General features: G+C 62.3%; 1 protein-coding gene across 4 annotated transcripts in view; it reads right to left on the minus strand.

The window, feature by feature from the left end:
• The window catches only part of KIF21B (kinesin family member 21B), a 44,440-nt gene that overhangs the window by 16,870 nt on the left and 2,699 nt on the right, over positions 1–24,871 (minus strand). For all 4 annotated transcript variants that reach the window (XR_010941512.1, XR_010941511.1, XM_067729857.1 and 1 more), the window contains exons 2-17: positions 14,431–14,653; positions 13,986–14,168; positions 11,680–11,829; positions 11,448–11,582; positions 11,052–11,219; positions 10,665–10,780; positions 10,005–10,200; positions 8,746–8,935; positions 7,852–7,915; positions 7,572–7,772; positions 7,157–7,238; positions 6,785–6,878; positions 5,874–6,065; positions 3,763–3,962; positions 600–707; positions 110–178 (exon numbers count right to left, since the gene is read on the minus strand). Coding sequence is in view for 2 of the 4 variants with exons in the window: in XM_067729857.1 (XP_067585958.1) it covers positions 110–178; positions 600–707; positions 3,763–3,962; positions 5,874–6,065; positions 6,785–6,878; positions 7,157–7,238; positions 7,572–7,772; positions 7,852–7,915; positions 8,746–8,935; positions 10,005–10,200; positions 10,665–10,780; positions 11,052–11,219; positions 11,448–11,582; positions 11,680–11,829; positions 13,986–14,168; positions 14,431–14,653 (2,371 nt within the window). In the remaining 2 variants the exon portion in view is untranslated. The remainder of the gene's footprint in view (positions 1–109; positions 179–599; positions 708–3,762; positions 3,963–5,873; positions 6,066–6,784; positions 6,879–7,156; positions 7,239–7,571; positions 7,773–7,851; positions 7,916–8,745; positions 8,936–10,004; positions 10,201–10,664; positions 10,781–11,051; positions 11,220–11,447; positions 11,583–11,679; positions 11,830–13,985; positions 14,169–14,430; positions 14,654–24,871) is intronic.

Genomic DNA, 24,871 nt, shown 5'->3' on the forward strand with positions numbered 1-24,871 from the left:
ACGGGGGCCACCCCAAGTCAGCACGTGGCCAGAGGGAGCCGGGGCCACAGGGGGGTGCTCTCAGGATAGGGGGGCAGGGCAGGGGCTGTGGGGGAGGGGCCATGCTCACCTCCTGGGTTTTCCTCCTCAGGACCATTTCCTGCTGCCGCTTCTGGGACTCCAGAGCTCGGATCTGAAACTGTGGGTGAGAGGACAGGGTGGGGTCTACACCTGGGCCCTAAGCCCGTTCCACCCGGGCTGGCCCTGGAGGTGAGCGCCTTGTGCAGCTAAAACTCGCCGGTAAAGGGGACCCAGCATTTGGGTCTCTTTCTCCACGAGGACACGTCTCTCGGCCTCTTCTCCCCACCACGGGTGAGGAGGCTGGAGCAGAGGGCTGGAAGCTGTTGGTGATCTGGGCAGGGTCCTACCCAGCGGTGGGCTCGAGGCCTGGCTCGGAAGCCCACAAGGACCGGGCTGGGCTCCTGTGGCCGTCCTGCCCTCCCGCATAGGGCTGCGCCTCTCCTCGAAGCACCACCGTCACCGCTTAGGCCCGCGTGGCCAGGAGGGGTGGCCAGGCATGCGGGGGACCGGGGGCCCGGGGAACCTCGAGGTGCCCTCACCTCCTGCCGCCGCTGCTCCTTCTTGAGCTGTGCGATCTCCCGGTTCCTCTTGGTCTCCGCCAGCCGCCGACGGTGTTGCTCTTCCCGCATCTGCTTCATCAGGGCCACCTGGGATGGGGCGGGGGGTGGGGGGGGTTGAGGGGAGGCCCGAGGCCTGCGTGGAGGGGCTGGCTCGGAGGATGCCAGGCCGGGGTGGAAGCCACCAGGTGGCAGTGCCTCAGGGGGTCTGGCCCCACGTTGTCCACAGGAGTCGAAGGTGTCCCACCACCTGGGCAACCTACTGAAGGGAGCGGCCTTACTGCCGGCCCAGCCGTGCAGATGGGACCACTCTGCAGGGTCCAGCCACGGCCCCCAGTGCTCTGCTCACAGCCCCTGGTGGCCCTCACGCAGAGCCGCTGCCAGTGCCCAGACATTCTGGGACCAGCCTAAGTTGCTAGAGGCAAGTGGTCCTGCCTGGACGGAGCAGCGTCCTCTCTCCCACCCGCAGCTGAGCTGCCGACGGGGTGCGTTCCCAGGCCAGGTTCTCACGGTGACGGCGATAAAAACCAGCATCATTTACTGAGCCCACACTACATGCCCAGCCCCGTCCTCATGATGATCAAACACGACAGGCATTATCACTCCTATTTTATAAATAAGAAAGGAGCCTCAGAGAGACAAAATGACTTAAAGTCAGAAAAGCAGTAAGGGATGGCCGGACTCCTGGCCCAGGTCGCTTTGCTTCAAAATCCAGCTCTTACCATGGCCGTGGGGATGGTACCAGGCAAGGTCAGAGCAGAGCCGGCGACCAAGCACAGAGCCTGGAGCCGAGCTCTCGGAGGGCCGGCCAAAGGCTCAGAGAGCATCATCTGGGAGGCCAGAGGGGACCCGGCACAATGGGGAGCCGAGCACCCACCCCCCTGGCCCCAGAGCACAGAGTGTGAAGTGCACAGGGGTCAGACTCCTTCCATGTGACGGCGCCATGAGAACCAGGTGCGGGCTGTCCCTCCTCTGCCACCGAGGCCTCAGACACACCACGAATGTCACCAGCCTGCCCTGAGGACAGTTAAGAGAGGAAATGGCCCGGGAAGGAGGCTGGAAGGACTGCGCTGGCTTCTGCCTAGAAGGCAGGCTGTGTCGGGGGGAAGCTACAGCGGACCCAAGCCCCACCCACAGGGAGCCGCATGCACACTGGGACGGCGGCCCTCATATGGAGCCGGGGCCAGAGCCTTCCCGGGGAGGAACATGTCTTTCTGGACAAAGGTCCATCTGTCCAACTCTGCCTGTGTGGCCAAGTCCCAGGGAGGTCACCACAGGGGTGGTGGTCTCAGAACGGGTGGGAACGTTCCAGGCAGCACAGCACAGCACCTGAGGCCAGCACTGCTCCGGGTGTCTCCTCTCCTCAGGACACCTCTGTAAACCGCAGGGCCTGCCCCTGAACTGTGGTGGCAGGGCCTTGGGCACTGGCTCTCGCGGCATCTGGTTAGAATCCTTGACGCCTGCCCTCGGTGCTTCTGACAGGAGCCCTGGGCCCCTGCTGGGCACCCTGGGACAGCCCAGGGGTGCTCTTTTCAGCCTCTTTCCTAGGCCCACAAGAGCACAGTTAGCCGAGCAGAGCGGGGCCCCCGGCTGAAGGGCTGAGCAAGCTGAGATTGAAACCCGGGAACACGCAGGGACCCTCTGTCCTTCACACAGATCCTGGGCATTATTGTATTATTTTTTCAGGCTTCAGAGCCGTAGAAAGCTCCTCCCTCATACGGATCTACAGCAGAGTCACCTCCCGCTAAGATGACGGCCGGCCGGCACCAGCCAGGACCGCCTCAAGAGGTGTTAGCCAGGGAGCCCCCAGGGAGACAGAGTTAGGACGCAGGCAGAGCCCCCAGAACGCTCCAGGAGCTGCAGAGTGTGCAGTGCAGCCTCCAAATGGGGACAACCAAGGCCCTGGTCCCTCCCTCCTACCACCAGAGGGCGCCCGCCAACCCAAGTCCCCCTCTTCCTCCTGCAGCCCGGATCAGCATCTGCTGGTGGAGGTCCCAGGGGCAAACCAGCTCCCTGGGGCCAGCGCAGGATGGACAGTCTGAGCAGAGCGAGACTGCCCCTTCTCCACCCTGGACAGGCTGATGGGCCCTGGATGTGTGGCCCAGGCGCGGCTGGGGACAGAGCCTGCCTAGGGGAGGTGGCTAGCCTGATGGCTGAGGGTCCACCTGTCAGAATCTGCATCATCACAGCATCATCTCTCTCCGCCGCACACCGGTCAACGCCAGCCCAGTCGGGCGGTGAGGACGCAGTTACTACGGCACCGGGTGGTCCCCTCTGTGGGACCTGTTCCCAAGGCCAGCTGTCTGCAGCTCACTGGGGTCCCGTCCCAGGGCCTGGCACAAGGCTGCGGGGAGCTGGGGCACATGCGGGGCTGGGGCCAGGGCAGGAACGCGGACCAGGCAGCCAAGGGGACAGAGGACGTAAAGGCAGCACGGATCTTCGGGCCCGGGAGGGAATGAGGACCCAGCCGGACGGGGGGGCAGGAGCCAGACTTGAGCGCCCCGGACGACGGCAACTGGAAAAGGGTGGCGGCAGAGAACTGAGTCTGCATCCCAGCGCTGCCCCAGGAGGCGGGAGTCACTCTCCGAGGAAGTGGCAGTGACACCTGAGCTGCTTTCTCCAGCTCCACCTCGGGACCCAATGCGGTCGTGGTGCTGGGGGACTGGCGGAGAGCCACATCCAATCATCACTACATAATTATTATTATTATGAGTATAGGCAAATGTGGCACAGGTGGGAGGCCTCACGTGCACTGCGTGAGGGGCGGGGTCCCTGGGGACCCTCTCCTGCCCCTCCGGGGGTAAAGGTGCTTTCACCCTGGACAACGCACTAAGAGGACCGGGTCCAGGACCAGGATGGGGCTGAAAGAGGCAATATCGTGTGTCAAGGCAAGCAGCCACGCTGACAGCAATGATTATTTTTAACATGGTAAGTGGGTCTGAAACTACACCCCTGCCCCCCAGCCCCCTTTTGACGCCTTCATCTCCGCCCCGCCCCCACTCACCCAGCCCCGCCTCTACCTAGGCTTTCTTCATCTCGGCCCCGCCCCCGCCCCACCTTGGCCACGCCCCCACTTCCACTGTGGCCCGCTCCCGCTCCACCTTGGCCACGCCCCGCCCGCCCCAGCCCCCGCCCCGGACCCCACCTTGGCCTTCTTCATCTCGGCCACCTCGGCCTGCAGCTTCTTGAGCTCCCTCTCGTAGCGAGACTGGTTCTTGAGCAGCCGCGCGTGCTCCTTCTGCGCAGCCTGCAGCTTCTGCAGGTCCCGGTTCATCTCCCGCAGCCTCTTCTCATAGTCCGCCTTGATCTTGTTGGCCTTCTCCTCCGTGTAGCACTCCATGGTACCTGCGTGCAGCGGGGCAGGGTCTGCGCAGGTCCCTGGGCCCCAGTACCCGGGCAGCCTGGGCTCCCGTGTCGGCGCGTGACGTGGGCGAGTCACACCCTCCTCCGCCCGTTCCTTCGTGTGAACAAGGAGGGGCTCGGACTAGACACCCAAGGGCATTCTAGGGACCTCGAAGGGGTGATTTCATCCTGAGATCTCTGAGCCCCTGCCCGTCAGCTTGCCACGAGGGGCCTGAGGACCACTCCCGCTGGCTCGGTTCTGACCCGTGATTGGAGGAAAGGGCCGGGACCAGTGGGACGGGGAAGAGTTAGCAAGAGAAGACAGAGTGAGTGGGCTCGGGGAGAAGGAGCGACCTGGTTCTCCACCCTTGACCTTTCCTACCTGAACTGCCAACGTCTAAGGGACATGGCAAACTAGCAGGTGCAAACCCACCTCCTCGACCTCCACCCCCTCACCCAGCAGTCCTCCCCATCTCAGTATCTCATCACGTCCTTCCAGAAGCTCCCTCCCTGGAGGCATCTTTGGCTCCCTTCTCTTAATCCCCCACCAACCAATCAACAAAGGCTTTCATTTCCACCTTCAAAATGGATCCGGAATACGACCACTTCTCGCTTCCTTCTGTCCAAACCATCTCTCACCAGGACCTTTATAAGAGTTTCCTAACTGGTCTCAAGCTTCCACTTTTGCTTCCCTGCACAGCAGCCAAAGCGACCTTGCCAGAATGCTTTCAAAATTTACATCACAGGGCTTCCCTGGTGGCGCAGTGGTTGAGAGTCCGCCTGCCGATGCAGGGGACGCGGGTTCGTGCCCCGGTCCGGGAAGATCCCACATGCCGCGGAGCGGCTGGGCCCGTGAGCCATGGCCGCTGAGCCTGCGCGTCCGGAGCCTGTGCTCCGCAATGGGAGAGGCCACAACAGTGAGAGGCCCGCGTACCGCAAAAAAAAAAAAAAAAAAAAATTACATCACACCCCTTAAAACCCCACACTTCCCATGTCCCTCAGAGAATAAGACAAAAATCCTTAAAATGACTGACACACCTGGTCCGACATTTCTCCTCTGATCTCCTTGACTCTAGTGTCCCCTCTCACCGTGCTCCAGCCATCGGGGCCCTCGTCATGCCACCAACACGCCCGGTACACGCCTGCCTCGGGACCTTGGTATCTTCTGTTCCCTCTGCCTGCAATGCTCTTCTCCTCACTCATTCTCTCCAGCACTGTCTCACCTCCTTCAAGTCTTTGCTCAGATGCCAGCTTCTCAGCAAAGTCTCCCACGACCATCCTTCTCAATACGCCCACCCCCTCCCTAGCACACCTTGCCCCCTTCCCTGCTGCATTCTTCCATGACACTTATCACCCCCTGACATGCTATAGGATCTGCCACTTATCTTATTTACGTCTGTCTCTCCCCACGAGAACGTGCGTTCCAAAATCTCTAGCATCTAGAACAAGGACCCTCTGCAAGACGCGCTCAAGGCATGTTTGCTGAGTAAGTGAACGAACGAGTGGATGAGTGCGTGAGTCATGGGATGAAGGGGCTGAGAGCCATGTAAGGAAGATAACATTGTGAGAAGCAGACTTGTAAATGCGATCAAAGGAGACACCCAAGGAGCAAATTCAGGAAGAAAGGCTGAGGGAGTTCACCTTCATGGGCCTGGAGACAGGATTCTAATACTTAAGGCGATGGTAAAAATAATAGAAATGATAAACTGAGAACGCAACAAAGGGACCAGAGTTGGACACAAGGACTTTCTGACTGTGGGTCTAAGTGCACACAGTCCAAGGTCAGAATGCCCCGCCCAGAGGCCAAGGTAACCCGGTGGTGCCCTTCTGACGGGGAGAGGCCCGGGGAGGGGGTGTGTGGCGGGTACGGGGCGGCGCTTCGCGGGGGCGGGGCTTCGTGGGGCGGGGCCTCACTGAGGTTCTGCAGCACGCGGTCCCGCTCCAGCTGCGTGTCCCGGATCTTGTTCTGCAACAGGATCAGCTTCTCCTCGTACTGGTGCTTGAGCGTCTGGAGCCGCCGCTGGCTGTTCTCCAGCTCGTCAATCAGCTTCTGCTTGATTTCGATCTCGCAGGTCAGGTCGGCCAGGTCAGCCTGGTAGTTCACCTCTGTGGGGGCAGAGACAGGCTGGACCGGGGGCCGGGGGCCAGGGGCGTGGTGGAGGGGACGGGCCTTCCCCTGGCCAGCCATGACCACTCAGTGACCAGTGGCGAGAGGAAGTGACACATCCCATGGTGGGAAGGTGCTGCCAGGTGGCAACACCCTTAAAGAGCTGCCCGGGAAGTGCGGGCCTGGGCCAGGGAGCTGGGGGGTGGGGGGACCAGGCGTCCCACCCACCTCTGCTGTGCCCCAGAGGCTGATGCCCACTCGCCGTGGACGACCTGGGAGCCAGCAGGGCTGGAGGGAGAGGACCCAGAGCAGCCAGCAGGACTCTGGGTCGGAGCAGAGCTGAGGGACACACGTCCCGTTTAGAGGAGTGGGCTGCAGACCAGCCAGACCTAGGTCCAAGGCCCAGCTCTGCATCTCCCACACGGGGAGGCCACCAACCCTCGTGAGCTTGCTCTTCAGTGGTGACAAAGGGAGGAGACCTAACACCTCCGTCCAGGGTGGTTGTGAGGATGCAGAGGCCAGGCCCGTGAAGGGTACAGCTCACCTCAGTGCCCGGCACCCGGGCTGCTGCCATCGTGTCCCTGTTGTTTCTGCTACTACTGGTTTCACGTCTCAGTTCGGCCGGGACACCCGCTGCCGCAGCAGTTTCTCTGCGCCTGCGTGGCAGGCAGCCCCGCCCCGGGCAGCCCCACCCAGGAGCACGCACGCACGCACGCACCCTTGTCCTCGGGGTCGGAGTCCGAGTCCACCAGGCTCTCCTCGCTGCCCGAGTCCTCGTCCTCACGGCCGCTCTCCTCCGGCTCCTCGTCCTCCTGGGCACCAGGCGCCGTCAGAAGGGTGGGCAGTGCGGGGTGCGCGGTGCTGGCGGGGCCTCCCACCCACGCCTCCCAACAGCCTGGGCAGAGCCCCTCTATGGAAGCCTCCCGCCCCCATCCCCCAGCTGGGAAGAGGGGCTGAAGGATGGACGTCACATGGTGACCAGTCAGATACCGCGAGGCATAAGGAGCCCCTCCCCGGCGCAAGGACGTCATGGCGACCCGCACCCCGGCAGGGACATGGGGGCGGCCCGAGGTGGGCGGGGGACCCTCACCTCCTCGGCCTCATTGTCATCGGTCTCCTCGCTGTTCTCCTGTTGGAGTTTTGCCCTCTTTTTGAAGGCTTCCTTCTCTGGGCTGCCCAGGAGTGAAGGGTGGACCGGTTAGGGTACTGACCTGCCTTCAGTGTGTGGGTGGGGCGGGGGGATGGGGGGGCAAGAGTGCCTCGTCTCTAGGGCCTTGTATGGGGCTGGGCTCCGGTTCTGCAGGGATCCACTGCTCTTCCCTGGCCCCCAGCTCAGAATGAACCCTGGGGGGACTCCACCCTCCCTCTCCTCGGGGAAAGTCCAGCGTCAGAGGAAGGCGGGAGGCTTCTGCCCACAAATGAGACCGGCCCACTGAGTCCCCAGGCCACCCGGGGTACGCACAGCCCCTGCTGGACACAGGGTCCTGGGGGGAGCCTCCCCTCACCTCTTTCTCCGCTGCCTGACCTCCTTCTTCTTGAGCCTCTCCAGGTCCTGCTTGGCTCGGCGGATGACCTCAGCGGCATCCTCCATGGAGCCGGTCGGGACGACCGGGGACGCGCCCAGGGAGTAGGGACTCCGGGTCGAGGCCCGAGAGAGGCTGCGACGCAGGGACTCGTTCATGGCCTCGCTCTCCAGGAGCTTGGTCCTGCGGAAGGGAGGGTGGGGGGCGGGTGAGCGGCACTGCCTCGGCCCCAGGGCGCCCAGGTGCGCAGGGGCTCACTCACCGCAGGTCCTCAATCTCCCGGATGTAGTTCTGGATCAGAGCACCGATGGCCTCGCTGCCGTCTCCTGAGGGGGTGGCAGGGAGGAAGAACAGTGAAGATAGTAAGTACAGCAAGGACCTTAGCTCCAAGCTGGTGGTCTTATATCACTGTCTCCTCCAACAGGGCCTTTTTCAAGGAGGAATCTATCAAAGAGGGACTTGTCTGTGGGCGCAGAGACACACAGGCGCAGATGCTAACGGCGAGACTGGAAACAGGCAAATATCCATCAATAGAGGCTGTTATGATAAATTATTCGTCGCCATCACATATGGAACACTGTGCAGCTGAAGAGCATTAAGTAGGCTTGTATGTTTTTAATACAGAAAGATCCCAGGACTTCCCTGGTGGCGCAGTGGTTAAGAATCCGCCTGCCAATGCAGGGGACACGGGTTCGATCCCTGGTCCGAGGAGATCCCACATGCCACAGAGCAATGAAGCCCGTGCACCACAACTACGGAGCCTGCGCTCTAGAGCCCACGAGCCACAACTGCTGAGCCCGCGTGCCACAACTACTGAAGCCCGTGCGCCTAGAGCCCATGCTCCACAACAAAAGAAGCCACCGCGATGAGAAGCCCACGCACTGCAACGAAGCCTAGCCCCCGCTCGCCGCAACTAGAGAAAGCCCGCGCGCAGCAACGAAGACCCAACGCAGCCAAAAATAATAATAATTTTTAAAAATATACAGAAAGATCCCTACGGCATAATGCTAAGTGGAAAGGGAGTCACAGGACAGTACATACGATCACATTTTCAGAGAAAGAAAACGCCGCCCTGCACGCCCCACGTCCCAGGCTGGGTGGGGGGCGGAGGGCCCAGCCTGCCCGCGCCGGAGCCAGCCTGGTGCTCCTGACTCACCGGCCTTGGCCAGGAGCAGGTTGGCCTCCTGGCTCATGAGCTGTGTGACACGGCTGTTGATGGCGTCGATGGCCTCCTGCATGGCCTTGACCCGCAGGCGCAGGGCCCCGTTCTCCTTCTGCAGCATCGCGTTCTCCCGGAACAGGTCACTGTAGCCCTCGGCGCCATCCTCCCCGATCACCCTCTTGCCCTGGGAGGAGGGGCGGGGCGAGGGGTCAGGGGCGGGGGGGGGGGGTGATGATACTCTTCCCCGCCACCCCCGCCCCGGCCCCTCCCTCGGCGAGGCGGCCCTGCCAACCTCCCAGCGCTCAGAAACCTGCCGTGGCCCCAGTGACAACAAAAAGTCCACATTTTGTGACCAGCCACTGCAGGCCACTGTGTTCTCACTCCACCTCCCTCTCTACTGCTCACCTTCCCGCCTCCCCAGACACGAACCCGAGGGTGGGAACCCGAAGGGCCCCGGTGGGTGGCACGAAGGAGGACGGCAGTCTGGGTGTGAGACTACAGGGAGGGGTGGAGATTGGAGCACAGAGTCGCCCTCAGTCTACAAGGCGCAGCCACTTGGGCCACTCCAGCCAGCTCAGCGCCAGATCATCACATCTTCAGATTTTTAAAGGAAAACGGAAACTCCCTGATTTTCAGAAAGCATGACAACTACGTTGCATTCTTTTAAAGCAAAGGGCGAGTCAAACCAAAACCCACTTGTGTGCTAGGTTCGGGCCAGGGGCCACAGCTGGCGACTTTTGCCTTAGTCGCACAGAATGGGACGCACCCCCGAAGGCACTCGTTTTTCCTGTCTCTGTTCCTTTGCACGTGGCTTGTTGCCATCCTAGGACACCCGCTCCACTTCCTTTTGCTGGTGTCTCATTCATTCCTCAAGATCCACATAAAAGGTCCCCTCCTCCATGAGGCCCTCCCTGACCACCTGAGCAAGGAGGGCCAACCCTCTCCTGCAGCATCCCCCAGGCACGCTGGACCACTCACGTGGTCCCCATCCACTCTGCTCACTCTGTGCCGCAGCCTAGAGTCTTACCTGGTCCAACACGGCATATTCAGCAGACGGGAAACCCCAGCAGAGCGTCTGCCCTACACATGAGGTCTATGCAAGCAGGGGTGTGCGCCCCCTTCCCTTATATTCTAAGCCCCGAGGGCTCCGACTTCGTACGCGCAGGTCACCCACCAGGTGAGCCTGGCACTGGGCGCCGCGGCTGGCACGTGGCGATGCCCAGGGCGCGGGGAGGCCGGGTGGGGCCGCTCACCGCCTTGTACTCCATCAGCTCCATCTGCAGGCGCGCAATCTCGGCCCGCAGCGCGCTGATCTGCTGGCTGGTCTTGTCCTGGTTCACCACCACCTTGTTCTTGATGTTGCGGGCTCGGTTGGCGTATTTGAGCGTGTTGAGCGTCTCCATGAAGTCCCGGTCGGAGGGGCTCACGCAGGCGATCATGATGGTCTGGCTGGGGAGCATGGGGGAGTGGGGTGGGGAGTGAGGGACGAGGGCATGGCCGGCCCAGGAGCATCACTTCAGAGCAGATCCCGCTCCCGCCTGGAAGCCCTAAGGGCCTGGGCAGAACCTGGGACGTGGGGATCCGGACTACCTGGCCCAGGTTTCCACTCCAACAGTGGCGACCACAGCGAGGGAGGCCGTGATGTGTCATCGCCGAAATCATGGCCCTGTGTGTGTCCTTAGCGCCCCCGTCTATTTTCCCCTTTGGGCTCTAGCACCTCCTTTAGGACTATCCCTCCCTGCTGTGCAGATGAGAAAGCTGGGTCTGACCGTAGTGGCCGACGGGCACCTCGAGGCCTGCGGCCCACAGGGGCGGGAGGGCCCCTTGTCCACTGGGCCTTCTGCCTCCAACCCTCCCACCAGTGGGCCCCTGCGCCTTCACCCCTGCCCCTCCCTGGGGTGGTGGGCAGGTACCTATTGCCGCCCAGTGAGTCCTGGAGGAGCCGGGTGAGCTTGGAGTCCCTGTAGGGCACGTGCACCACTTTCTTGCTCTGGTCCCCCAAGGCGCTGATCACGTTGCCCAAGGCCAGCTGCGGGAGACCACAGGCGGCGCTGGCTCGAGAGCACCCAGGGAGGGAGGGGGGTGGGACCAGCGGCTCGCTGACCCCAGCAGCCCTCAGGCTCCCTGAGGGTTTAAAGGCAGATGTGTGATGGTTGGTGACGTCAGGCAGTCGGGGACAGGGGGAGGGGGAAGGTCCAGAGGCCCAACAGCAGTGACATACGGGGCTCCGGCCAGTAGCCGGCCCGAGGGGGGCCTGGGGAGGGTCTGAGGCTGAGCCGGGCTGGCCGCCGCGTGCCTACCAGGCCACAGTTGATCGAGATGCCCTCCTTGGCCCGCTCGCCTGTGGCCCCCGTCCGCTTCAGCCGCTCTGAGCCGGCCAGGTCCACAAAGTGAAACTTGGCGGTGAGTGTCTCATACTCGCCCGAGGGAGCGGTGCCGTCGGGAAGCCCGGTCACGGCCTCGTTCACCTGCAAGGAAGCAGGCGTGTGACTCCCGGCCCCCGCCCGCCTTGGGCTCCTCTGCTCTCAGCCCCTGCCCTCGGGATTCGGGGTGCAGCATGGCTGGGGGGCTCACACACACAGCGCATCTGACTGCGTGCACGTGCCGGTTCTCCCCGCCCGAGAAAAAGAAAGGTCCGCAAGCCAGCAGGCTCCGTCCCCACCCCGCCCTCCGACACGCCGCCGCGGGCTCCTCACCAGGTCGGGCCGGGTGCACAGCCGCATCTGGCACACGTGGATGGTGAAGATGGCGTGGGAGCGGGAGCTCTGCACGTTCATCTGGGTGCTGGCCGTGGTGCGCGACAGGGCGCCCTGCTTCAGGCACTGGATCAGCTGGGGAGTGCGGATGTGAGGACCAGCTGGCTGCAAAGCCCGGCCCCGGCCCCCAGCCCCCAGCCCCCAGCACCCGGGCGGCTCCTCAGATGCTCACCTCCTCCTGGGAGCTGACGAGGCGGGCGGTGACGCCCGTGGTGTAGATGCCGCCGTTGGCATCCTCGTGGATCTTGATGTTGGACCTGCGGTGGCGGGCGTCAGGGTCGCGGGCGCTGTCGAAGAGGTCGAGGATCTCCTCGTTGTAGAGCTGTGCGGGCGGAAGACAGCCGCTGGGTGCAGGTGGGTGCGGAGGGGCCCCGGGGGCTCTCTCTCGTGTCACAGGCCAGCTCTGCTTTGCAGGTGTGGAAACCAGGCTCTGGGAGGCGACCTGGCCACCCCCGGTCCTCTCTGGGCTCTGGCTCCGGGATCTTTCCCCTGGACAGTGTAGGGCAGCTGGGCCCCGGGGAGAGCTATCCTGAGAGCCCTTCCACTCCCCAAGGAAGTGGCACCCAGTGCTCAGCCCTGGTGGGGGGCTAAGGACCTGGTGGGGACAAGGGGACTCGAGTCCTCACGTGGACGAACAGCATGTGACCGTGGTTGGGGCAGAGCCTGGGATGTTACAGGGCAGGAAAGGGGGGTGGGGGTGTGGCTTCAGGAGGGAGGGGGGTGGAACTCAGTGGAGAGCTGAGCAGCGCCCTGTCCTATCCCTATGGTCCCTGGGGGCTGAGGAATGTGGGATGGAGAGCAGTCTGGGAACGCCACCACGGGAGGTGGCCTGGCCAGGAGCAGCACCCCATTTCAGAGGGTCTCAGGCTTGCACACTCTTGTGTTTGGAGTTGCTGGCAGGGAAAGTTTCACCTGCTGGCGTTTGCACCATGCAGGGGGCTGGAGCTGGAGAGCAGGAGGGATGGGGCAGCTGGTCAGTGGCCAACAGAATCCCGAGGGGGGAAGGGGCAGGCCACAGCCCTCGGACATCCGAGGCTTTGATGGCCTTAAAGGGACAGAAATACCCCACAGGAAGGGGAAGAGGAAACGGCAGGGACCGGTGCAGACGTGGGGGCCTTGGTGTCTGTCTGTCTGCTGGGACAGACGCATGGCATCATTTAACCCCTTGTGGGTCACCCTTTGGCATGGGTTTTCTAGGTACTGAACTGCTCTTTGGGGCTTTCTATGGCAAAAGGATGGAGAAAAGAAAAAACAAAGAGATGAGGAAGCTTATAGAAATACACAGCATAGGACACGCATACACACAAACATATACAGACACACACAGACACACACACACATACGCACACATATACCTACACACATACACAGACACACACATATACACATGCCTCACACAAACACAAACATGCACCTACACACATCTCCACATACGTATACACACGAACACACAGACACACACACACACAGACACATATATGCACATGTACACACACAGAGGCAGACTCTTTATCAGAAGCAAAAGCCCAGAAGAATAAAGAGAAACTCTCAAGTCTACAGTACAGGTCCCCTAGGGGAAAGTAGCCACGCTGGGGCCGGGGTCGGGGGGCGTGGCGGGGGGGAACACGAGACCTGGGGACGGCTGGGGCCACATCTCTCCCCCCGAGGACAGCCTGGCTGCAGTCTGAGCCCAGGGTGGCCCCACACCCAGCAGACGTCCCAGGGCCGGGGGTCCGTGGGCTGGCGCTGCCCGGTCCAGGTGCGCTAGAGCAGGAGCCTGGGGACACCCGGCCTCACGGGAAGTACCCAGGCCCAGCGGCCTCCTGGAGACGCTTCTGAGAGGCCCCTTGGCAGGCCAGAGGTCCCCTCCCCACCCCCAAAGCCCCCAGCTGCCACGGTCCCTGGGCTCGGCACCCGGACATCCTCCCAGGGAGAGGCAGGGCCAGATGCCAGAAAGGCCCCTCAGGAGGACCTTCCTGCTCTGGGGTTAGAAAAGGCTCAGAGGGTCAGGAAGGACCTCAACCAGAAAGGGACAGGGCAGGCCGCTCTGAGGCTGGGGAGGGCCCAGCAGAGGCCAGAAGGGGCGAGAACTAGAGTCTCACCGTGTGCTGGGCAGGTGCTTCCTCATCATTCCCTGAAACCCCTACGAAGTAGGTGTCATCACCCCCATTTTGCAGAGTGGTGAAACGACTTGCCCAAGGGCACACATCTGGTACGTGTCGGAGCTGTAATCAGTCAGGCTTTGAAGAGATCCTACAGGTTCTCACTGACTCAAGCTCCGTCTGAGGCAGGAAGCCCCTTCAGTGTCCCACCAGGTGGCCCCCCGGCTCTGGCGGGGATACTTCCACAGCAGGAACCTCCGTCACATGCAGATGCCTCCCTGGCTCCCCAGGCTCTTCCTGCGGCCCTGGCAGGGAGCCCAGCTTCCAGGCCTTGCTGCCCCCGTCTCCCTCCAGCCCACCCACGAGGCCACGGTACCTCCAGGAACTGGGCGCTGACTTTGAACTCGGGCCCGGCCACCCCCTGCTCCTGTGCCCGCCGCTTGCGCTCAGCGATGCCCCCGAAGAGGTGCGCGATGGCCCTCGGGATGATGCCCTGCTCCTCCTCCGCCATCGCCACGTCGAAACCGGTGCCCATAGTGTACGTCTTCCCGGCCCCCGTCTGCGTGGGCAAAGATGGAAGGAGGGTGGCACCCAGCACCCTGGGGGCGCCAGCGAGCCCCGGACCCCGGCTGCATCCCCCTCATTTACCTCCCAGCCTGGGTCCCTGCCCGGCCTGGTCCCAAAGCCGCAGCCAGCAACGCAGCAGCACCCTCGGACCACAAAACCGCAGCTGCATCTCAGCTGCTCTGAGCGCGGCTCTGTCTCCCATCAGACAGGGAGCCCGAGGCAGCAGTGGCTGTGGGTGGGAGGAGGCAGCTTACCTGCCCGTAGGCCAGCACCGTGGCATTGTAGCCCTCGAAGCAGCCCTCCACGAGCCTGCTCACGCAGGTAGAGTAAATCTGCTCCTGCCAGGTGTCCAGGTCGAACACAAAGTCATAGGTGAAGGCCTTGTCCTTCCCCAGGAGGACCTGCGGCTCCCCCGGGGTGACTGACGTGCAGATGTGGCAGCCCTCAATCTTCTCTTTTGACAGCTGGGGCCGGATCCTGCCCGGGGTGGGGGGAGTCCTGGGTCAGACCCAGCTGCGGGGGGACTGCAGCCACCGTCCTCCCTGTCCTGCCACCAAGCCTCCACCCCCCCAGGCCCCTCCTGCCCCACAAGCGGGAGGAGAAGGAAGGAAACCTAGGATGAGGGCAGCTTTGTAATACTGCGCTAACAATAACGGCAATAGTAACATCAGCGCCCCCCGAAGCAGCAGCTGCTAACATTTTGTGAGCACTCTGTGTATCCAGTCTACGTTAAAGGCATTTTACCTAAATGAATTCATGTATTCGTTACCATAAACCGGCGAGGGATGTATGATTTGCCTGATTCTACAGAGGAGAAAACAGAGGCTGGGAGAGTTTAAATGACTTGCCCAAGGTTGTGTAACGGACCGTGACAGGTCTGACTGACATGAAAGCACACGCTCCCGACTGGAGCGCGTGAGTCTGTCCCACGGAGCGGGGGAGAGAAGGCAGCTGGCCCCCTCTGGGGAGGCAAAGCCCAAGACCAGGCAGGGGAAGGAAGGGCGAGGCCTGGCTGCTCCGCCGGGGGCTACGTTCCACAGGAGACCTGCATCTCTGCCCAGGCCTGCGGGGGCTGCAGGGATCCCGCAGCTCAGGACCCGCCCCCCTCTACCAGATGCCGGAGGAACAGTCACAGGCACAAGCTCTTTCCTCTCAGGGAGCCAAGGGCGCCAGACCAGGCACAGCCCTGCGGAGCAGGTCCAGGCAAAAGTTGGAGAAAGGCAGGGACCTCCAGCAGGGGCACCAGCCACAGAAGGGGCTGCATCCCGGACCCTGGGGGCTCCCCGCTAAAGAGGAAGGCAAGCGGCATCAGGGCTAAGCGGGGGGGGGGGGGCGCAGCCTTGGACAGGGCCGTCTCCATGCACCGCCCCTTCCCCTCTTCCAAGCAGCCACTGCCGGAGGAGGTCCCCATGGCAACCAAGTGTGAGTCAGTGAGCATGCGTGTGTCGGGATTGGCGGGGAGCGCCTCCTGATGCATAAAGTAAGGCGGGGGGTAGGCTCCGCGCTCATGGGCTCACAAAGCCAGCCCCTCTGCCGGCCTCTCACAATGAGCTACTTGTCAGCATCCCTCTCCCTAAGCCAACATTTACCAAGAGAAGAAAAGAGTGCGAGGGCCAGGCCGGAAGGCGTCCAGGACCTCGGGGCGCCTCGCTGCAGAGGCGGGCCCTCCAAGCCGCCATCCTGTCCCTGTCCCCGGCTGTCCAGCCCCCGAGGCCCCTCAGAACTGCAGGCCAGGTGAGGTGCTCACCTGGGCCTGCTACCTGCACTTTGCTGCGAGGGGGTTAAAGAGGCCGGGGGAGCAGGTGGTTAGAACCCCAGGTCCAGTTCACACCCATGGTTGGTGGCCTTCCTTCAGCAGCCTTTCCCCTGAGGTGTGGACAGGTCCTCACACCATGGAGGCTGCCAGGTCCGGACATCCGAGGAGTCTACCACCCGCTCCCCTCATCCAGCTGTTCCGGGCCACGCTGAAGTGAGAATCTAGCTTCTCAGTCTCTCCCAGACTGTTTTCTGGCTGGGAAGGGAGCTGTGGATTCCACCCATCCTTTCTGCACCTGCAGACCAGAAACCTGACCTGCCAGTAAGACGCCCAGGCTGCAGCGCTCCCACCTACACCGCCGGTGGAGGCGGCTGACACACACTACCACACCGAGGGGGACGCTGTGGTCCCCACCGTGGACGAGGAAATAGATGGCGCCCGGCCAGTCGCAGGCAGCAGGGGCAGCAGGGTCTGAGCCCGGGCGGTGCGTGCTCTGCTGCTTCGATGCTCCCGTGCTTCATGTGGCTGAGGGGCAGGGCCCAGCGTGCCAGGCAGTGACCTCAGAGGGGACCGGGCCTCAGGCGGGAAACCAGGAGCTCGGGCCCGGGGGGCCCAGGGTATCCAGGGCTCCCAGGGGGACGAGGGGCCTGGCGGGGGGCAGCCTCTGAGGCCCCTCCAGCTCCCACAGACACCCTCCCTGCCACGTGGGCTGCTTGCGATGGGATTTCTGGATCCGGTTCAAACACCATTTAATTACCACAGGCAGATGGCAATGCTGGTGATTGGAGGAAATTGAATCAGGGTCCCAGGAGCCAGTGGGAGCAGGGGAGGGGAGCAGCAGCCCTGCCGGGCAGAGTCCGTTGACAAGGGGCCAGCTTCTGCCCCACCCACCAGCCCCCAGACCAAGAGGGCGGCCGGAAGAGCAGCCTAGGGGACAGGGCGTAGAGGAGGGACCCCAGGTGTCGCGGGGTCAGCCAGGCATTCACCCTGGGACCCTCCAGAGCCTGGCACATCCTGGTGTGGGGTGCTCTGCAGTCAGAGAGCCAGCCCCATTCTACGCACCCGTGTGCTTGGCAGGTATGACGGGTGAGTACTGCTACGCAGAGAATGGGGTACCAGCTGGGGGACAGAGGACACGGGCCCAGGATGAGTCACTAGTTACCAAAGCCACTGACCTGGATGAGGAGGGGAGTGTGTTAGTCCCAGGAATGGGCCTTGAATGAGTAAGCGGAGATGGCGGCAGAGAGAATGAAGATTGCATGGATGCTTTCCACGTGCAGGTGCTGGGCCAGGCACCGGCCACGGACCACCTCACTTAAGGGAGGTGATGAGCTAGGGATTTCAACGTCCATTGTCCAGAGAGGAACGTCGAGGCTTGAAGCAGTTGAGTCACACACAGTAAATACAGGGAAGCTGGGAGTCTGAAGCCTGCGGCTTCTCCACTTGTCCAGCTGCCTCCTGCCCGGGAAACTCAATGTCTAGGTGGATATATAAACTCCCTCCACGCATCACCATTAGGGGCAGGAGGCAGCCGGGGGGAGTCCTACCACAGCCTCACACATGCGCCAGGCTGGGCTCCGGCACCCAGCTTCAAGGCACAGTCCAGCGGGGGCGGGCATCCTGGGGCGCCTGCCCACCACACCCTGCCCAGTGGAGAATCTGAACCCAGGCCCTGCAGGCAGGAGATAAAGACGGTCCCTGGACAAGCCCCTGCCCCATCCTCCTGTGGTCCAGGAGCCCCCGCTTCCTCCTGTGTCATCTGGACGACCTCTTCCCAGCTTTAACTTTCTAAGAACTCCATCGCCCTCCCCTCCGGCAGCTCCTGTCCCGGCCCCGCCTGGGGTGAGGTCACTACTGTGGGCTGCCCTGAGAGCTAGTGGCCCTCCGCCAGCATCACCGCCCCAGATGAGGGGAAGGAGGCTGCTTCCGTCTATGTAGGGTGGCAGGATGGCAGGATGACACCACTCCCAGCCCTGTTCCTCCCTTGGGGCGCGGGCGGGAGGTCAGGGGTGGGAACCAGGTTCCAGGGTCTTGCCAGTAAACCATGGACGCTGCGTGCTGTGGACCAGATGCAGGGCCGGGGTGAGGTGAGTGAGGTATTCGCCGCAAGTGCAAAATTTAAGGGAACATGAAAAAAACTCAGTAATCAATAGAGATCATGATTTAATGCAATGTTTGGAAACTCAAGTTGGCAAACCGTGCTGCCTGTTTTTGTCAAAGTTTTGTGGACCCAACGTCCAGTATCATTTCTGTCCAGAGACCCCCCTGAATGTCACCCATGGGCACCTCACCCCAAGCCCCATCCCCCCCAAACCTCCCCATCCCTTCTCCAGGTCCTGCAGGGGGAGGGCGGGCGGACGGCCCCACTAAGAAAGGCCCGGAATCTCCCAGAACAGAGCCCGGTCTATTCGCCACTCGGCAACCCGCAGAGAGGGCGGTGGGAGGGGGCGGGGGCGGGGACGGGGGCGGGGGCGGGGGCGGGGACGGGGGCGCGGAGAAAGGGGCGGCGCTAGCTCTTCGGAGGCGGGATCTGGCCCAGGGTCCTCGGTGCGCAGCGGGGCGGGGCTGGGGGGCTGTGGCTGGTGATTTTAGTATCTGTCCACACACGCTGGCGCAGAGGGACTGCGGGCGCTCGTGGCCGCCCCCTCGCAGGCTGATGCTCCAGGCGGGGGACAGAGGCCGCCAGCCCGAGCCCAGGCCTGCGGCAGCCGCTGAGCTCAGCGGTCCCCGGGCTCTTCGGGGAGCCGGCACAGGGCGGAAGGGGCGGACAGGGGAGACAGGCAGGCCCGGGAGATGCTGATACCGCCCAGGAGGAAAAGTCCCTCCCTCAAAGGGTAGCCGGCCGGAGCCCCACACTCCACCCAGTCCTCGGCGACATCACACAAAGCCGGCCAATCATCGGCCAGGGCTCCGCCCAGTAACCTTGGGCTGGGGGAGGGGCAGTGGGTGTAGCTCAGCTTCTCAGGTAAAATCCGTCCTGCCTGATCAGCTGCCTCCGGTCCCTCCTCTGATCCCTCATTGACCTGCCCCCAAATCTTTGCCCAGAATTCCTAGGGATGCGGCCCCCAGGCTCTTTCCCCTCGAAGAAGTCTTACTTTTCTCTAAGAGGTAATAGGCCGTGATATTAAAATAACTAACCAAGAACTGTTCCAGAATCCTAGAAGATTCTTCCAGCTGTGGTGTATGGTCTAATTCCTGACACCCTTTTTTGCTGGGACCTGGAACCCCATTACATCTCTGCTGACTCAATTCCCCAGTAGGTAATAACCCCACACTTAGGGAGTAAGATGCCTCTTTGCTGGTCGCTGTACCTGCCACACTTTGCACACGTTCTAAGGGGGGTATCCCCCCCGCCCGCCCCAATTTACAAATGAGGGCTGAGAGAGAAATTAACGCAGCTCAAGGTCACACAGCTAATTAGTAACAACGTCTTCTAGGAAGACCACCTTTCCTGGCTGTGGGCCTGAAGATTCAGTGCAGAAGGAGGGAGAACCAGCCCGCATGCAGCTGCCCACCCGTGAGTAATGTCACTCTGGGGGCTTCCAGGCTGGGAGACACCCTCTCAGGCCTCACCTTGAAGTCTCTGAGAACCACAGACCCGGAAGAGAATCTCCCCTCAGATGGCCACGGTCACCCATGTGACTAGTTAGTCCCTTTGGAAAAAGCCCCAGGGATATAAGCCTATCTGCTCTTTTCTCCTTCAGGACCCCCTAACACCTTTCTGGAACCCTGAATAGGAGCCCCTGGGCAAGTGGGTCAGCCCAGGGAGGCCCAGAGAAGTAAGGACACCCAGCTCCCCGTCTTGGGGTGTGCTGCTCCCAAGGTGGCCCAGATTTCACGGCCTCCCCTCCTCAGGCCAGCCCACAGTCGGCGTGCATGGCTTCATCTGGAGCTGGGCTGTCGTGGCCTCCGTCGTGTGTGTGTGTGTGTGTGTGTGTGTGGCAGGGGACACTGAGAGGAGCCCCAGGACCTCCTGTCTGCCTGGCCCACCAGATCACTCAGCCATGCCATGACCTGCCGGGGATCACCTCGTCCCCATCAGTGACACAGCCAGACCAAAGGGGAAATCAGCTACAGCGGGAGGGATTCAGATAAGCTGGCAGAAGGAACTTCCCGCCTGCAAAGGCTGTGGAGCCCTGGGAAGGGGAGCCTGGAAGAATGTGCAACCTTCCTCCTCTGGAATCATGGTCACTGACACCACCCGAGCCTCATCTGATAAGGACAGTGCCTAATATCTTTTGAGAACCTATGTGTGGAGCTCCTTTACATGCATGAACATATGTCATGTGTAAAGACCCATCTTTACTGAGGCCCAGAAAGGAGAATCTGAACAAGCCCGAAGTCACACACTCCTAATGGTGGAGGTGAAATTCAAACCGAGCCTGACTGTGCCCAGTCTGGCCTCACCCTCTAAGCAGCCCTGGCGCGGAGAGAGGTGGGCTGGAGAAAGATGATCCTGCTGCCAGCTGCCAGCAGGGCCGAGAGCTGTCTGCTGGGGAAGCATTTTCCCATTCCGTAGTGAAGAAAGCCAAGGCCTGGGCAGGGCAGGCAGGGGGCCGAGGACGCAGAAGGCTGCTTCCCTGCGTGAGCACGGCGCCCACCTCCCTCCGCGGCAGAAAGAGGACACCCGCACCCACTTTACCAGGCGTCCTCTCCTCTCCCTCCTCCTCCCACCGTGGCAGCCTGCCAGCTCCGGGAAGGCGGCTGGAAGCAAAATCCTGCTCTCTCTGGGGAGTCTGCCTCCCAGACACCCGGGGGCTTTAGCCGACTTAGCGCAAAGCGTCTTCCCGTGGGGGCCAGTCCTCTCTGAAGCAGGGTGGCAGGTCCAGCCTGGGGTGCTGGCCCTTTCAGCTGCAGGGGTGCAGTGTGGGGAGCCCCGGGACAGCCAGAGGGCCCTGGTGTCCCCCCGCCGGCCCTTCTCCTGGCCTCCCAGACCCTCCCCAGCCCAGCCTTCCTGAGGCTGCTGCAGGGAAAAGACTGGCTCTGAACCCCCAAACAAGAAGGCTTTGTGCGGCGGGGTCAAAGGGCATGGGTTTACAGAGCTCAGCCTGGTGAAAGGGGTCTGTCAGCCCCCTCTGCCTACTTCTGCCCTCACACATCTTCCCGGGAGCACAGGGAGTGGTGCAGACACTCAGAGGGAACCTACAGGAAACCTGGGGTTCCGCACACCGACCCTACTCCCTCCTGAGGATGCCCTTAACCTCTCTCTCTCTCTCTCTCTCTCTCTCTCTGTTCATCCAGGGTTCTGGCCACTGCCTTCTGAGGAATGCCCAGACAGGCCGTCCAATGGGGGAGGGCGCGGGGAGTCTTATCCATACCCCCCCAGGGCATCGGGATCTCAGCTGGGCCCAGGCACCCCTAGAACAGCCGAAGCCGGCCCGGGGGAGGAAGCAGGCGGGCGGAGGGGCTGGGAGGGCAGGAGCTGGAGCGAGGAGGGGCCGAGGGCGGCCAGACCCGATCCGGAGCTTCACAGGCCCCTGCCTGCTGTTGGCCACGCGAGCCTGCAGGCCTGTGAGCCTATGAGCGGCAGCTCAGGGCCTGGCCAGAGGGCGTTCCCAGCTCAGGGAAGCCCGCTCAGCTGTGCTCCGGCATCCCGGGGCATCTGGCAGGGGTTTCCCATGACCTCCCAGGAGACGCGGCAGAGCCCAGAGCTGTGCCGGCATCTGCATCTGGTGGGGGACAGCTCAGTGGGGACTGGGCCCTGGGGACACTCCCCTGCTGAGGAATGCACAGCAACAGGCGCCTGGCCTGAGCCTCTCCCCACCCCGCTGGCCCTGGTCCCCAGCCGCCCTGCCAGGCTCTCCTCGGGGCACCTTAACTCCAGCCTCAGGAAGGACCAGTCCGGCCTAGAGGAAGGACTGGTGGCCTCTGCCACCACTCTGATGGCGGGCTTCCACCGAGGATGGCAGAGGGGTAGGGGCTCAGGCATCCAGGGGTCTGGGGATGGGGAACCGTGGCCCTCCATCCCTTCCACCCGCAGAGCAGCCAAGGGGAGAGAGGGAGTGCTCCTGAGGACAGGACGCTGCAGCCAACAGTGCTGCCACGGGCTGTGGGCTCCGTGGCCCCTGCCACTGAGCTCCACTGCCCCATCCCCCTGGGACAGAGAATTAGCCCCCGGGGTCAAGGCCGAGCATCCCTGCCCCAGCAGGAAGCCCGGCAGCCTCTCAGGGCCCCGCCTACCCCTAAGGAGCTGCTGGGCTAGAGGTTAAAGGAGAGAGACAGGAGCCCACGGACACTTGGGGTGGGGGTGGGTGTAGACTTGGCTGTCCTGGAACTTCCCTAGAGGGTGGCGAGGTGGCACTCAGGCAGGAAAACAAATTCCAGGGGCAGCTGTGTGAATCTCAGGAAAGGGGAGAAGGGTGGCTCCCACCCAGTGGTGGGGGGAGGAACTCCCCCAAACTAGGAGCACGTGGGGACAGGCAGCCCACAAAGAAGGCCCAGCCGGCCTCACCCGCCACATCTGCGCAGCCCTGTGTGCCTCCCCGAGTACCTTCCCGCGTTCGCGGTCACGGCCATGACGTGCGGAAAGGGCTGGAGGAAACGGAGGCACAGAGGTGCCCAGAAAGAGCGAATCAGCAGCCGGATGACGAGGCCACGTGGAGCAGGGTGAGGAGCACGTGCTTGGAAGCAAGGGTGCCCCGGGTCCAAATCCAGACGCCTCCATTTACGGCTGTGAGCCTGTGCCCATCTCCACCTCGCGGGCTTCCGTGGGACAACGCAGGCGTGACACCTGGCGCTCAGTGAGCGTGCAGGAAATGACAGCGCCCAGCCCCGCCCTCCCTGCTCAGTCCTTCCATCACAGCGAGCTTCCTGCAATCAATCATCAATCAATCAATCCAAGGGCTGGAGGTGAATTCCTCTTTCTACCTAACAGTCACTGTGGCTTAACCTAGACAGACACCGCTTAGATACGCTTTAAGGGCTTTTTTTTTTTTTTTTTTTTTTCTTTGCGGTACGCGGGGCTCTCACTGTTGTGGCCTCTCCCGTTGCGGAGCACAGGCTCCGGACGCGCAGGCTCAGCAGCCATGGCTCACGGGCCCAGCCGCTCTGCGGCATGTGGGATCCTCCCGGACCGGGGCACGAACCCCTGTCCCCGGCATCGGCAGGCGGACTCTCAACCACTGCGCCACCAGGGAAGCCCAAAGGCTTATTTTTAAAACATTTCATTCGCACTTCGCTTCTCAAGAGTCACCCTTTAAGGACCGGCCACCTTCTACTGCATCCAAACCGCTCCTCTTCACAAATGGCCAAACCAGCACAAAGCGCTGATCCCATTCTACAGTGGGTAAAACTGAGGCCCAGAAGGAGAAACAGAAATGGGGCCCCACGACCCAGCCAGTAACCGACTTCGTGGGCCCCAGCCCTGCCCTCTGCCCGCACAGCTGTAGGAATAAGGGTGCCAGGAACATGTCACCTCTGCCACTTCCTCAGCCCCTGCCCCCACCCCCCTCTATGAGGTCTTCAAAGACTGAGAGCCAATCAGGCAGGCTGGCTGGGGCGGGGTGGGGGGCACGCTTCCGGGGCCTGCGGTTACTACACTGCACTTCCTGGTGATGACATAAGCCCTATTTCTGCAGCAGAAGCCCGCCACCAGGACTCTCATGTCTCCACTGGCCACAGGAGGCCCTGCCTGGGCCTCAGTTTCCCAGGTCTGTGAACTGGACAGGAGGGGCCACAGGCGGCACTGGTTGGCCCTGACTGGCCTTGGACTCCACCAGAGTGGGGGCAGGGGGCGGGGAAGGGGGTTTCTGAGGCACGGCATCCCCACCCTCACTCAGTTTTTTCTGTCTTCAGTGTCTTTGTCCCAAACCACCGATTCTCTTGATTCAAAATTTAGATGGACACTGAGACTTCAGAGGAGCCTGGATCCAGGGGAATACCTGCAGCTACAGAACCCGAGCGAGAGAGCAGGGGTGCCATCTGACTGTCCCGGGGCCCCTGGCTGGTGCGCCCCATGCCCTTTCCAGCCCCTGCCTGACCCTGCAGTGTCCAGGGATGGATGTGGAACCGGCAGAGCCCCCATCCCCACCCTAGCAGACTAAGGAAGGAAGCTTAAGGAAACCAGGCAAAGATAAGGGGGAAGGGGGTTAGGCCACCCTGAGGGCTCCCTGAGGGCTGGGGGCTCAGAGCTGGGGGCTTGAAAGGGTCTTAAATAAATGCACCACGTGACTTGGCTTCCTTCCCCAATCTCAACTTTGCCAACTGGTCAGGCCTATATTTCTGCAGCCTGGGGCAGGTCAGCTCTCCCCAGGGTCCCCCCCAAACCCCGGCCCCAGGTAGAAGCAGGGCCCTAGGCCAGCCTCGGAGCTGAGAGAGTCCTTATCCTACGAGGGGATTTATGGATAAACATATCACGGGGCAGGCTGGAGGGGCTGGCCTGGGAGTCTCGGTGCAGAGCTCAGGGGCAGATGGGTCAGACTCCAGGGTGGCCTGGGGTGGGGCTTTGGGGTCTGCTCACACGCACACCTTCTCCCCTTATCCCACAGCCCCAGGTCCTGAAAGTCGCCTCCTCTGGCTCTGCACCCCCTTGGCCTTCCCCGTGGCTCCGCAGACAAGCCAGCTTTGATCCTCATCCGGAGAGATTATAGGGCCAAGAGCCCTGGGCCTAGCACTTCTTACCTAGTCTAGCAGCTCCCGGACCTCCACCCTTACACATACACACAACACCTGCCCCCCACCCCACCACCGCCCAGACCAAGTCTGTCTCTTTCCCGGCCTCCCTGTCTCAAGAGTTGGACCCAGGGCTTGCCATTAGTTATTCTCAGTTAGATATAAGAAAGGGTTTCCAAAAAGACAGCTCAGCGCGTGCTGGGCTAGGCTCTTGGCAATTCCAAATCCCTGGGGCTTCCCAGCAATGCTCTGCGCTACTCCAGCCCACCACCCAGTCCTTTAAGTGGGACAAGCGATTGCCGAGGGTGGGGATGGGGGGTTGAAGGGGA

This window comes from Pseudorca crassidens, chromosome 2 (genome assembly GCF_039906515.1).
Source record: "Pseudorca crassidens isolate mPseCra1 chromosome 2, mPseCra1.hap1, whole genome shotgun sequence".
Lineage (NCBI taxonomy): Eukaryota > Metazoa > Chordata > Mammalia > Artiodactyla > Delphinidae > Pseudorca > Pseudorca crassidens.